The sequence below is a fragment of the Mytilus californianus genome, unplaced genomic scaffold, assembly GCF_021869535.1.
Source record: "Mytilus californianus isolate M0D057914Y unplaced genomic scaffold, xbMytCali1.0.p SCAF_3, whole genome shotgun sequence".
Classification (NCBI taxonomy): domain Eukaryota; kingdom Metazoa; phylum Mollusca; class Bivalvia; order Mytilida; family Mytilidae; genus Mytilus; species Mytilus californianus.
The window spans coordinates 131,901,086-131,915,788 of NW_026262679.1; the positions used below are offsets into that span (position 1 = coordinate 131,901,086).

At 34.7% G+C, this 14,703-nt stretch overlaps 1 protein-coding gene and 1 long non-coding RNA gene across 4 annotated transcripts; both read right to left on the reverse strand.

Annotated features, from left to right (window-relative positions):
- Positions 1 to 1,023: 1,023 nt before the first annotated feature.
- LOC127736252 (uncharacterized) lies at positions 1,024 to 14,647 on the reverse strand. 2 transcript variants are annotated; one of them, XM_052246846.1, is made up of 4 exons: positions 14,550 to 14,647; positions 8,670 to 8,920; positions 5,329 to 6,078; positions 1,024 to 1,564 (listed from the first exon to the last, which is right to left on the reverse strand). In XM_052246846.1, the coding sequence occupies exons 2-4, from the start codon at positions 8,908 to 8,910 to the stop codon at positions 1,233 to 1,235; spliced, it is 1,323 nt and encodes a 440-aa protein (XP_052102806.1). In that variant the 5' UTR covers positions 8,911 to 8,920; positions 14,550 to 14,647; the 3' UTR covers positions 1,024 to 1,232. The 2 variants fall into 2 exon arrangements, with proteins under 2 accessions (XP_052102806.1, XP_052102807.1); XM_052246847.1 differs by having other exon boundaries at positions 1,024 to 1,783.
- On the reverse strand, positions 1,790 to 5,322 carry LOC127736253 (uncharacterized). 2 transcript variants are annotated; one of them, XR_007998886.1, is made up of 4 exons: positions 2,745 to 5,322; positions 2,637 to 2,690; positions 2,313 to 2,474; positions 1,790 to 2,258 (listed from the first exon to the last, which is right to left on the reverse strand). It is a non-coding gene; the product is annotated as an uncharacterized LOC127736253 (long non-coding RNA). The 2 variants fall into 2 exon arrangements; XR_007998887.1 differs by having other exon boundaries at positions 2,637 to 2,758.
- Positions 14,648 to 14,703: the final 56 nt, after the last annotated feature.

The following is a 14,703-nucleotide window of genomic DNA, read 5'->3' on the forward strand; positions in this document are numbered from 1 at the left end:
ACATGCACACAACAGTATATTGGATATTGAATAATTACAAATGGTATGTTGTGAAGTATGTGATGGAGTTTGTGTATGCGTCAGACATGATTCATATAACCCTGGCCTCATTTCCTAGTACACTGATCTGGCCATTAACGTTAAATTTTGTTTTCAGATATGTTAACTTAAGCAACAGTTCAGCTAAATAGTGTGTACATATCATTTTAATTTATGTCGGAATAATACTTTATATCCCTAGAAGGATCTCTTCAGTACTCTGAACAAAAACTCATGACCATAGGACGACAAAAGAAAGCTCTTTATGATACTGAACAATACCTCATATCCCTAAGACGACATATCTTAATGGAACTCAACAACCTCTTATGTTCATAGGTCGAAATCGCATAATACTGCATAACACCTCGTGTCCCAATGTCGACAGCACCTCTTCATAATACTGAGAAGCACCTCACTTTCCTAGGGCGACAACGTCTCTTCATGACATTGAACAACACCTCATGTCCCTAGGGCGACATTGCCTAACAATACTGAACAATACTTCATGTCCCTAGAAGAGATTTCTTTATAATACTCAACAACACCTCACGATTCTAGAGTGGCAACACCTCACGATTCTAGAGTGACAACTCATGATTATAGAGTGACAACACCTCATGTTTCTAGAGTGACAACACTTCTTGTTTCTAAAGTGATAACACCTCATGTATCTAGAGTGACAGCAGCTCTTGATTCTAGAGTGACAACACCTCATGTTTTAGGGTGACAACACCTCATGTTTCTTGGGCGACAGCATGTCTTAAAGTAATACACAATCTTATATCCACATAAAACAACGACATATTCTAATGATATTTTTTCAAAAAAGAACCTACAGATTTTCAACAACATACCTTTATAACTATTTCCAATCAAGAAATAATTTCTATGTCCAAGGACACTTTTAATCAAATGCAACACTGATCATTTCTCCAAGTAACTTGTGACGCTTTTATTAGTGTTTAAAGAAAAAGAATGAAACTGATTTTTTTAATTTAATGCAGTCACATTACAAGTACATAATCTAACAAGCATTAGTCGATAATTTATAATATGATGAATGTAGAAATTTAATTCGCATGATTTGACATTTGAAAAAAATATTGTCTAAATAAAATGCCATATCTTAGTTTGACCCCACTTTATAAAATACTGCTTGTTCAATTTAGAATCCATAGTTTTTCTGTTCATTATTGCTTCCCGCCCTTTTCATAATAATCCCAGAATTCACTATCCTTGCCAGTTTTAGGCGCCAGTTTTACTTTTTCAGGAGGAGGGGTAACAGGGGGAGTAACAAACTTAATGTCTGCAAATTCTGAATCTTTCGGCTTATTTTCTTTTGGTTTAGTATTCTTTGGCTTTTGTGGTGGTTTCTTTGGTTTTTCAGGGTCCTTTAGAATCGGCTTAGGTGGCGCTTTGGCATTCCTATCCCAGTTAACTTGAGCTTTTGGTTGTGATCCTAGATACTGTTCCCAACTCTTCTTCATTCGATCTCTCAGAATGTTGTGTTCAGACCAGGAACCTGTATGATGGAGTGAAATATGGACTTAACATCAAACAATCCAATTGTCCAATAAATAAATGTTCAGAGTATAAATACATAATAAAGCTAAACTACAAAAGTGCTACTAAGTTTAATACTGTTCTTAAGCTTTCTTCTTGTTTGCAACCGTCTCCACGAAGTAAGCTTCCCAAGCTTTCTTCATCCGGGTATTGATGACATTGTGCTCTGCCCATGTACCTAAAAGAAAGCCAAGGTTACAATATACAAAGCAGGATATTAGTATCTACATGTATCAAGAATGGATCCAAGAGTAGAAAGTGCTTACCAAATGTGACTCTGAAAATTTTGTACCTTCAAACTTACGAACTAAGTACATACTAATCTTATGATTTCCCCTTAAGGGCATCGCCATGTTTGTTCCATGGGGTCTGAGAGTCGCGGGGGGTGGGAGGGTGATACCGAGTTTAAATCAAAGTTTTGATTGACGAAAACAAATCTAATCGAGTCCGCTGCAAGTAAGGGCTTTAACAGGATTCTACTCTATAATGAAACTAATTCCTAGTGGTCCGAAAACACAGAACCAAGTAGTTGTCAAAAACTTGGATTACTCAAGTTATAAAACGCAGACCACTCGTATGAAAACTGGAGAGCAATATACCTCCCAATGTTATAAAACGCAGACCACTCGTATGAAAACTGGAGAACAGTATACCTCCCAATGTTATAAAACGCAGACCACTCGTATGAAAACTTGAGAACAGTATACCTCCCAATGTTATAAAACGCAGACCACTCGTATGAAAACTGGAGAACAGTATACCTCCCAATGTTATAAAACGCAGACCACTCGTATAAAAACTGGAGAACAGTATACCTCCCAATGTTATAAAACGCAGACCACTCGTATGAAAACTGGAGAACATTATACCTCCCAATGTTATAAAACGCAGACCACTCGTATGAAAACTGGAGAACAGCATACCTCCCAATGTTATAAAACGCAGACCACTCGTATGAAAACTGGAGAGCAATACACCTCCCAATGTTATAAAACGCAGACCACTCGTATGAAAACTGGAGAGCAATATACCTCCCAATGTTATAAAACGCAGACCACTCGTATGAAAACTGGAGAACAGTATACCTCCCAATGTTATAAAACGCAGACCACTCGTATGAATACTGGAGAACAGTATACCTCCCAATGCCATAAAACGCAGACCATTCGTATGAAAACTGGAGAACAGTATACCACCCAATGTTATAAAACGCAGACCACTCGTATGAAAACTGGAGAACAGTATACCTCCCAATGTTATAAAACGCAGACCATTCGTATGAAAACTGGAGAACAGTATACCTCCCAATGTTTTTTTTTGTGGACGTTTAAGAATTATTGAGGACATTATTCGGGAAACTGATTTATATTTTAAGTGGAGTTTTGCACGATATAGAAACCATTATGTCTTTTTTGTCAATTCCTGTTGAATGTTAAACATATACATACCCCCACTTCCCCCTTTTGTTCGATTTATAAATAATCATCTTCTTAAAACAGAATGATTATGAAAACATTATTTTTGTAAGTTATAAAATTTAAACCCATCGACATCAATTCAGAATAAGTCACAGAATACAATCAAATATGACTCCTGGATCCAATCTTGGATATGACAGAGTTGTAAAATAGTAACTGGCAAGTCAGAACGTACATGATTTAACAGTAAGTCGGGAAAAACGACTTCCATAATGGCTGAATGAGAGAACTGTGTGCATATTTTTATTATACCAGACTATCTAGCTAGAGACATACAACACCAGAAATCGGTAGCGAATTTACATTTGTCTCAACACACCGACTTCCCATTTGAAATATATGTCAAAGTATTAGGTCAGCATGAATAAAGAGAAAGAGTAATTGAAGGTACAGAGTTTAAAAATACTCAATTATTTATATTTTCTAATTTCTTCAAAACTTCCCCGTTCCTCGTGTAATCCTTTTCCAAAACCGAAGTTAGCAATTAATGAATGACAATGATATTTTTTATCTTGAAGAAAACATATGAATTAAGAAAAGAAAAAATAAAGAGCGTTCATTGAAAAGATGTTAATCGGAATGTATACTAAAAAAATAAAGAATAACCAGAGAAAATATTAACAAAACTGGAACAGTACATCTTACATGATCATACATATCGTGTTCTGTACTTTAGCTTAAAGAACATGTGATTACTAGCACAAGATCAGGATTGGTGGACAACGAACAATCTCATTTGTTATCAGACTTGAAAATATTAAATAAATTTGGAGGTTTAGTGGCCGAAAAATGACAAAGAAATAAACTTTTGAACAATTAATGAAAACTGTATCTTCAAACTTGTCGAATGCGTCTTATGATGGACATCTGCAAGTAGCAAAGTTAACATGTTAAAAATTGAGGAGAATATAGTTGATAGAGGAAATGTAGAGATACATGCAATGCCTGAAACGTCTATACATCATGCAACCACTACCGATCAGTATAAATATAAAAGTATAGATAATTGAATATTAAAAGTAGTTTCAACTACAGGTAAGTTAAAAGGAATAAAAACCGAAATAAAGTTACCGTATTATAATGTTTGTATGTTAAAAAAAAACAAATAATACCATTATCTGTAGTATCAGAATGGCATATTTAATGTATTTATCGGCAATTTGTACATTTTCCCTTTGATCTTATACTGCCTAATATTTTTAAGAACATGGACAGGACTTGATACTCGAAAATACTAGACAATGCCGTCATGTATCAGTGCAGCAACGTCACGTGCTCAAATCCATCCGCATCGATTTCATTCACGAATACAACCGAACAAGTCTAGTCCAACTTTTTGTACGCATAGAAGTAGTTTTACTTACTATATCATTTTACTTCATATTCTCAACCAAAAATAAGACATCCAGTTAAAACAAATTGCCGATAAAAAGAATAATGTTTTTTTTTATACTGACTTCATCAGCTCGAATATCAGCTCGCCTTAGCGGGCTCGCTTGATATTCTTGGTGATAAAGTCAGTTTCAAAAACAAAAATGTCATCATTCTATATGTATGTGTATGCTGTGTGGATTTTTTATTATTCGTATAGATATGACTCTAATAAAACTTGTTTTAAGGAACCTCGCTGTTATTATTTAAGTACAAATATAAAGTTATTTGATATAATGAGTCATCATTTTTCGCCTTGAATTTTCTCGGTGTCTCTTCGTTAACCAGTTTTTTTCCAAATTCATTAGCATGCAGTAGGTAATATATCGATAATTTTCAGTTTGAAATAATGATTATAAGCATCGGAAGAAATAAAAATCATTTTCCCCGGGAAACATTATGGTGAATCTCGTTCATAGCTAGAAATACCACGAGCTCAAATTTTAAAATCAAATGGTTAAATGCATTTTTTGCTTCACTTTGTTATTCGGGGACCAAGAAATAATCGATCCACAAGGTTAGTGAACAACCCAATAACTGATGCAAACGGATATGTCGACCTTTCCAGACTTCCTCATTTCCTCTAGTTTTATAGATTCTGTATTTCATATAATTATTCATAAAATGTATACAGTTTCTCACTGCTGTTATCAATATTGACAGTCTAATTTGATGGTGCATATGTGTGTGTTTTTTGTTGGGTTTTTTTTGTTTGTTTGTTTGTATTTGGTGACTGTCTTGTATATCTTATGTATTTTCCACATTTGCTAATTTTACAGATTGACCAATCGCAAACAGATTGTTTCTAACTTACTTAGTTCGTCTCTCTGATACCTCCATTTATCCGGGTCTGGGTTTCGATTTAAATGCACATCGTCTGTATATACGGATTTGGTTGTGGACGTATGGTGGTCTATGGTATAACCGGGGAACACATTTTGACGCATAAAGTTTCCGAGTTGTTCATATTCTGGTTTTAATTGTTTTTCTAAAGCAGTAATGGACACCCGGTCTTTCTTCTTACCAGAGGCTCTACTTTTAGCCTGTTCTTCTAAAGTTTGTTTGACTACTTTTTCATCAGATAATAAATTGTCACATACTCTAGTACCGTATTGATGTTTAATATTTGGCGGGATGTCGATTGCGGCTCTTGGACTATTTTCACCCCTTGCTGAAGGTTGTCTCCCTATGCACGTTTGAAGCATGTTATTGTTTGTGTTTTGAGATCTAATAGGAATGTCGGTCTTTTCTCTACGAGCAGCGAAATCATTCCCTGGTCGGAGAATATCCCCTATAAGACTGTACTGATGAGCTGGCAGTTTTCTCTCTTTACCATATTTATCATAGTTATAGCTACTTCTCTCGTTTAGGCCGACTCTATTCATTCGCCTAGCAAGTTGTGCTGCTTCCTCGGAAAGACGACTGCTTTTATTAGTATATGTTTGGTTTCCTCTGAATGACAGTGCGTCTCGTTCAGCCTCTCTGATGGAATTATCTGTTTTGTTAAACAGAGCTTTTAATTTTTCGTATTCAGCTCGGTTCTTTGCAACATACTCATCCGATCCTGAAAAGAAAATATATTTATTTTATTTTATACTAACAGCATATATTTTCCTGTGGACTGGCTTACTACCTTTGTATATAGATATAAGATGATGTGGTATGAGTGCCAATGAGACAACTCTCCATCCAAGTCAAAATTTATAAAAGTAAACCATTATAGGTCAAAGTACGGTCTTCAACACGGAGCCTTGGCTCACACCGAACAGCAAGCTATAAAGGGCCCCAAAAATTACTAGTGTAAAACCATTCAAACGGGAAAACCAACGGTCTAATCTATGTAAAAAACGAGAAACGAGAAACACTTATGAACCACATCAACAAACGACAACTACTGAACATCAGATTCCTGACTTAGGACAGGTACAAACAATTGCAGCGGGTTTAAACGTTTTGATGGTACCAAACCTTCACCCTTATCTGAAACAATAGTGTAACATCACAACATAGAAAGACACACTATAAAATTACACTATGAAGTTTTTCGGAACACATACGAATTTTGAAAACCAAATCTTTACTTGTTCTGGGTAATCATTCAATGAACGCCAATCGTTGTGTGAAGGATTGATTGGTGTTCGCTTAAGACACTTGAAACCAAATGTGTAATATTATAGGATATCAAATTTTGCAATACGACAGGAACTAAGTACGGAACTTCCAAGAAGCTATTGATTGAGATCTTTTACGTGCAATGAGTCGGAAATTCATCAAACAAGTTTTTTTTTTCTCATAAAGCAACAAGTGTTTGAGTATATATGGATCTCCCACAGTTAAACGAAAGGAAGAAGTCCATATAGTCAAAGTATGTGCCTCTGCTAAGGCTGAGATATCTTCCTTGATATACAAGACATTATTAAATCAGTGGAATTGTGTGCCGCAGATAAGGTTAGGACAACTCGCTGGACATACAAGACATTTATAAACCAGTGCCCTCCTGGATAAACAAGACATATTGAAATAATTCAGCGATATGATGTGTCTAAGAAAAGAATGAGACTACTTGCTTGTCATACAAGACATTAATAAATCAGTACCATCCTGGATATAAAAAAAAACAATTGAAATGAATCAACGATATGATGTGTCTAAGATAAGAATGGGACTACTTGCTTGTCATATAAGACATTAATAAATCAGTACCATCCTGGATATAAAAAACCCATTGACATGAATCAGCGATATGATGCGTCTCACTTAAGAGTGGGACAACTCGTTTGACATACGAGACATTAATAAATTTGTGCCTTTCTGGATAAACACTACATTGAAATAAATCAGCGATATGATGCGTCTCGGTTAAGGATGGGAAAACTCGCCTGACAGACAAAACATTTATAAATCACGAACTGTGCATTTCGATCTGAATATTCCAGTATAATTTGCTACTGGACGATATGTAACAAATACCTAACTAATGTCCTGTACAATAAGTATTCTGTCCAGTTTTTAAAATAAAGAGTAAAGATATGTTTTCGTCGATTGTTTCAACCTATTCATCATTTAACAGCTATCGCGTGCTGATTTGTTCTGACAACAATACAAGTAAAGTAATTATTCTTTTATGTCATTTGAAATAAAATGATATGGATCATAATGAACTGATGTATTGTATGCTTACCTTCTATGATGTATGGCTAATATGAAAACTGCATAACAACCTAACAATCTATGAATGTGGTTACCCCGTCCTCACAAGGAATACAGATTAAATATTTAATTGTTATGTATATTAATCCTTAAACTTGAATGGTCTTTAATTGTCACGGTATACATAATAGATTGATTAACGGTGTTTGGTCGCAATAGACAATCAATATTTCCAGTACCATTTAATTTGTATAGATATTACTTTACTAAGTTTTAAATGACAATTCACTACGATTTCTATTTTAGAATAATTGTTTGCTTAAGTTAACGATTATATATGAAACAATACACTAATTTTGATGATGTAATATTTTCAAATACGGGAACAGATTTTAATTAAAAAAGGAAAATTCGGATAAAAATTCAGTTTTAATCTGACAATAGGATTACAAAGGTTTTCTTTATTTACCAAATCAAACCAACAACTATTGTTAGTAACACGGAAAGAAAACTTTTGTCTTCTATTCTGAAAGACCGATATTTTTTTTAAATTCTGAAAATTTCAATATAATTTGGCGCTCAAAAAGGAATACCATTATGGCCTTAACGTCAAAACGCTTAAGCACTGCACTTTCACTTCAGTCTCAGTGGCGGATCCAGAGGGGGGGGTTCCGGGGGTTGGAACCCCCCCTTTTTTCTTGACGATCAATGCATTTGAATGGGGACATATAGTTGGACCCCCCCCCCCCTTTATCCTGGGTTGGGAACCCCCTTTTAAAAATGGCTGGATCCGCCCCTGAGTCTTATATACCCCCTAAAAACAGCATCATCCTGAATCAGCATGAAATATTTTCACACCAGTCTTCCATCTTCAAAAAGCCTCATCCTGATTCAGCATGAACTATTTTCGACTGAGCGTTAAGAAACCAACAACCAATCAATCAACCACACACTCTTACCGTATGACTTAATTATATGATATAAGATATCCATGTTATAAATTACCTGACAATAATTGTGATCGGAGGGAGTCCGGTAATTTAAGTTTATCCTTCTTTCTTCGCTCCAATAAAAGTTTTTGGTGTTCTTTTGGATCGATTCTTTTAATACTCTCAATATCTTCCTGGTCATAAACTTCTAATGCTGTTCCAAATAATGAATGTTTCGGCATGGCTGCAGTCCGTTTTGCAGCTGCATTCCTCCATGGATCGTCAATCGCTTGTTGATCAACAGCTACCGCCGCCATAGTGGGACAACTGAAATTGCAACAGACTTCCACACTGAGATATTATAGATCATCACATTTAATCATTAATGAATACCATTATGGCCTTAACGTAAAACCGCTTATGCACTGCACTTTCATTTCAGTCTTATATATCAGCGATTATTAACAGAAACATATTTTATGTTATCATCTATTTATAAACTTGTCAAAGAAAACAATTGAGTTTCCTGCCTAAATTCACATAACTTGTACACTAGATATCTGGATCACAATTACACTATTTCATTGTGTAATTGTGGTATTCTCTTTATGGATATGAACCCTAAACAGCCTCATCGTGAACCTCAGTGGTGTATGCCCCAAAACTCCTTTAATTGATATAAATATGAAACGATATGAAGAAAACAATGATGATCCTGACTATAAGAATGACAATGCCGATTATAGCGATGAGACGATACAGAAGATGATGGTGACCCCGACGACAGGAATGACAATGTCGATTATGGCGATGAGACGATACAGAAGATAATGGTGATCCCGAAGATAAGAATGACATTACAGATGATGGCGATGAGACGATACGGAAGACGAAGGTGATCCAGACGATAAGAATGAAAATATCGATTATGGCGATGAGACGATTCAGATAAACGAAGGTGATCCAGACGATAAGAATGAAAATGTCGATTATGGCGATGAGACGATTCAGAAGATCATGGTGATTCTAACCCTAGGAATGACAATGTCGATTATGGCGATGATTCGCTACAGAAGATGATGGTGATCCTGACGATTACAACAACAATGTCTATTATGGCAATGAGTTGCTACAGAAGATGATGGTAATCCTGACAATAAGAATGACAATGCCGATTATGGTAATGAGACGAAACAGGAGACGATTCTAATCCTGACGATAACAATAATAATGTCTATTTTGGCGATATGACGATACAGAAGACGATAGTGATCCAGACGATAAGAATGTCAATGTCGATTATAGCAATGAGATGATACAGAAGATAGTGTTGATCCTGACGATAAGAAAGACACTGGCCACTGCCAATGATGGCGATGAGACGATACAAACGATGATGGGGATCATGCCGATAACAATGACAATGTCGATTATGGCAAAGCGACGATACAGAAGACGATTATGATCCTAACGATAACGATAACAATGTCGGCTATGGCTTTAAGACGACATGGAAGATGATGGTGATCATGACGATAACGATAACAATGTCTATTATGGCTATAAGACGATATAGAAGATGATGCCCAAGACGTGAAAATTTATAATTTAAATATCAAACCTGTGACAAACAACAATACTACAGAGATTTGCGTGCACATAAAACAATATGACATTCAGAGGTACAAGGAAAAAATGTCTGATCCCCGGTCGTGTCAACCCAAAATATTTCAGATAAATGTTGGTTTTTTCTCCACTAAGAACGTATCAATTGAGGGTAAAAACAAAGAATGATCGAACCGGTGTAGGAATATGTCCTGTGTGATAACTTGTTCTCCGGCAAACCACTACTTTGTTAACTAAGTGATCTGTTCTTGGTTACATCCATGTCTTTGGGTCTATGGCAATCATCCCACACCTCCTTGTTGCATGTTATGGATCCAGCTTAGCCTGTCATTGTTGTACAATGCAGTGTTTTTAATAACATGTCATCTCGTGTGACATTTCCCGCTGAACGTTAAGTACCAACAGCTTAAAAATAACTTAATTGCCGTCATTAAGAATTCATACAAAAGCACCTCCAGAAACTGTAAGATCTTTAATCAACAAATAGTTCTAAAAATCATGCCTTCGCAAATAAAAAGAAATTCTCAAATCTTCTAATAGAGAAAAAAGACGGAGAAGACACCAAGGGGCAATAATATAGTATATAAGATAGACTAAGATCGACGTCCGTTCCTCAAATCGGAATCCAATCTGACGTCATAATAAAACAAGAATTATAAAAAACTTTGGTTCTCTCTAATTCCTTTTAGTTTTCGTAAATCGAAGTCCAATTCCTACCTTCTCTAATTGACGTCATGGTTGTAAACATCCTAACCGAATGAAGATTATAACACCAAATACAAATTTGAACCAAACCAATACCAAATTGAGACCTCGTGGCATTAAATTTATCAATATAATTTTTACATTTTTGGTCACGTGATTTTAACGGCATTCATATCAATTTTGCTTTTTCCTTACTTTTTTTATTTAACAAATATTAATGATTGGCCGTTTGTCTAACTCTTTGCTATGAACATTTTGTTTCTTGATTAATTCTAATGATTTAGGAACTGTATTGCATTAGATTGTTTCCTGCGGTCTTCCTCTCTGAATTTCTAAATCACGAACTTTTTTAATCAATATTAAAAATGAAGTTTGAGTTGGGTGGATTAATTGGCGTCTACCTTACATCCATGTCAGATTTTTGACGTGCTAGCTTACATAGTACTGTCCACATGAAGACACACCACTACACAGACACAATATTCTGTACTATCCACATGAAGACACACCACTACACAGACACAATATTCTGTACTATCCACATGAAGACACACCACTACACAGACACAATATTCTGTACTATCCACATGAAGACACACCACTACACAGACACAATATTCTAACTCCAAGACAACCAGATTGTGCTTTTACTACTAATTTTCGCGTGTTTGGCGAAGAAGCAACAAACGCCAGATCGAACCAACGCTATATGCAACCATCATTAAGACAACGGAAGCAAAATAAACAATAACTACAATAAAAACAACAATACTCAGATATGGATATGTTACAGTGAATTTGTATAATCAGGGATTATGTAGAATCCCTGATTTTTCAGGGATTATGTAGAATTACTAAAGTCATTAGTGATTCTATATAATCCCTGGAAATGACCAGTGATTTTACAAAATCACTGAACATTTTAATGATTATTCTACAAATTCCCTGAAATGGTTTTAGGGATTATCAATAATTCAAAGATCCTTTGTTTGATAAAAATTATAGACAAATTATCATTTGTTTTTTTCTTATTCCTTGAAAGTGTATAACACTTAGTCATGATTTAAATTGTTTAAAGGCTCTGTCTCTTATTTTCCATACAGGTTACACTATTTCATCATTTTTCATTAACATAGGATGGGGGCTGGTGGGCATGGATCTAGAAAAATAATAAATCTGAAAGATCTGTTGAAAAAACTGTTTTGTGAAAAGCAAAAGTAATAAAAACTAGATATACAGAAATAAAAGTAATATTTATCATATGCACAATTCTACGATTAGCGTCTCATTAGTATACTATTGTTTTGATTAGGTTTGGGACTTGTTGTTAAACCTATTGTTAGCAAAGAATTTAATGCACGTAGACAATTCAATTTAGTTGATTTGAAATTTTAAGTCCAATATTATATGATTTGATTTTGATTTTTGGTGTTTTAACGCCACTTTTAAGCACCGCTTTTGGGCTATTTTGTGGCGGCCAGTTTTTATTGGTGGATGAAGCCGGAGTGCCCGGAGAAAACCACCTACCTTCGATAGGAAAACTGACAATCATAGTCAATTAAGATTGGAGTCGAGTGCACCCGCACGAGCGGGGTTCGAACTCACAACATCAGTGTTGACTGGCTAGTGATTACAGTAGTAACTACTTAGACCACTGGGCCACCGAGGCCCCTCCAACATTATATGACAAAAATTTTCTAAGTGTAAATCCACAGTGCATGTTATTTTTGGTAAAAAAAATGGTGAAGAAGGTTATGGAACATCTGTTTGTGTATTTTGTGTTCAAATGAAGAAGAAAATATAACTGAGAAAACTGATGCAACTATTTTTTTTATGTATAGAAAAACAGGCAGAACGAATAATTGGCAGTATCTGTTATGATTTTAATCATTTTTTACATGATCCCAAAAACAAAGTAAAATTAGGTGGGCGGGACACAGGCTCTTATAAGAGCCTTTAATTAATTGTGGTACCTCAGATGATTGTATTGAAAACTTTGTTTCTCTTATATGTGTAGTAAAATCTGATTCGATATGTGAAGGGCTTTTTAAGATGTGGATGTTGTGGAATAAACAGATGTGAATCAAATATATGTGCCTGTAGAAAAGCAGGGCAAATGTGCAATAGTTAATGTCATCCAAATTAAGTTTGTAAAAATAGATGATTGATTTTGAAATATTGTTCTTTTAAAAACATTTTAATATATTTTGCTTAATATTTTTTTAAGTCTATTGTTCCTAACATTTTAATGTATTGAGGTTAACATTTTGATATATTGTGCTGAACATTTTACAATTTATGTTTATAATGATGTTTTAATATGATTTTATATAATGAATTATATAACTTTTATTCATTTTCTATATAAATAAAACTAATTCATCATTTCAGTTATTATATATAATCCCTGACATTTTTTCAAGTGATTATACATAATCCCTGAAAACTTTAGTGATTATATATAATCCCTAAACTGACCAGTGATTCTACATAATCTCTGAAAATTTTAGGGATTCTACATAATCACTGATTATACAAATTCACTGTAACAGATACACGGCATAAGGAACCTTTATCGCTGTGAAACAAAAAGTGTGATAGACATTAAACAATTCAACATAATATATTTGCACAGAAAAATACTTTGCAGCGTAATATACCAAATAAGCGTGTCATATCCTAGGTTTTAATACCAAAGACAAACAAATCATCTCGGCCGATTTAGACACATCCTTAGACTTAATACCAATTCATAAAACATATTTGGACAACCATATCTTCGTGTATTGTTTGCAAATAATCGACGGATTCAGTGTAGAAACTTAACAATATGAAAGGTGAAGAAATTGAAACCAATAGTTGAACCCAACCCCGCTTTTTTATTACAAGTAGTGGATATTAGTAAAGTAAAACACCAGTGAAAATCTGAGAGCTATTTTTTTTTTCGGCATTTAAATGGCTTTCACCGTCACTAAGCAATTTGACTTGGAAGTTCACTGGTCAAAAACAGTTGCTAGCAAATATGAAAAAACCCGCAAACATAAGTCCTAATAGCATATATAGCATGATATAATTATTATTTGATGAAAATTTTATTTCGCTTGTGCAGTTACAACATTGCGTCAGGTATTGTTTTCACGGCGAGAGTAAACAGTCAGAATCAGTGATTCCAAAATGAAAAAATGATCTCGATTTTTTACAAGAATTGACAGAAAGAGATACAAACCAAGAGATGCTTTTGGGATGAAACATGATTATTTAGTCATTGGGAAGTATTCAGATCGTTCGCCGAATCTGAGATAAGGATAATTTATTAAAAGGGGGAGGGACCAATGATAAATTTTGCATAAAAAGGGGGCGGCATGAAAAAAAAAATCAAAATATACAAAGAAACACAGTTATATGTCAAAATGGGAACGAGAGTCACCCTGTCCCCTTCCGGATTAGCACCTTTTTCATGAATGTCACAACAGATACAAATTTACACTGAACAGCTGATCCGGCCGTAATCTGTATCAGTATATAGTACCCTAGCTTTTCAGTCACAACTACTAACACTAATGGGTAAACTGAAATAATTAATTTATTACAGACTGTTTATAACGATAAAAAAGCAAAACATTACCTTATTGTCAATTACATAATATTCCTTTCTCTATCAACAATAATCAACTTCCGACCTTTCTACGCGAAACTCGTTGCTAGGGGCGTGGTTTTAAAATATCGTTGTTCGATAATTTCCGCCAATACTCGGACACTGTTGTTATAAACGTCACGAG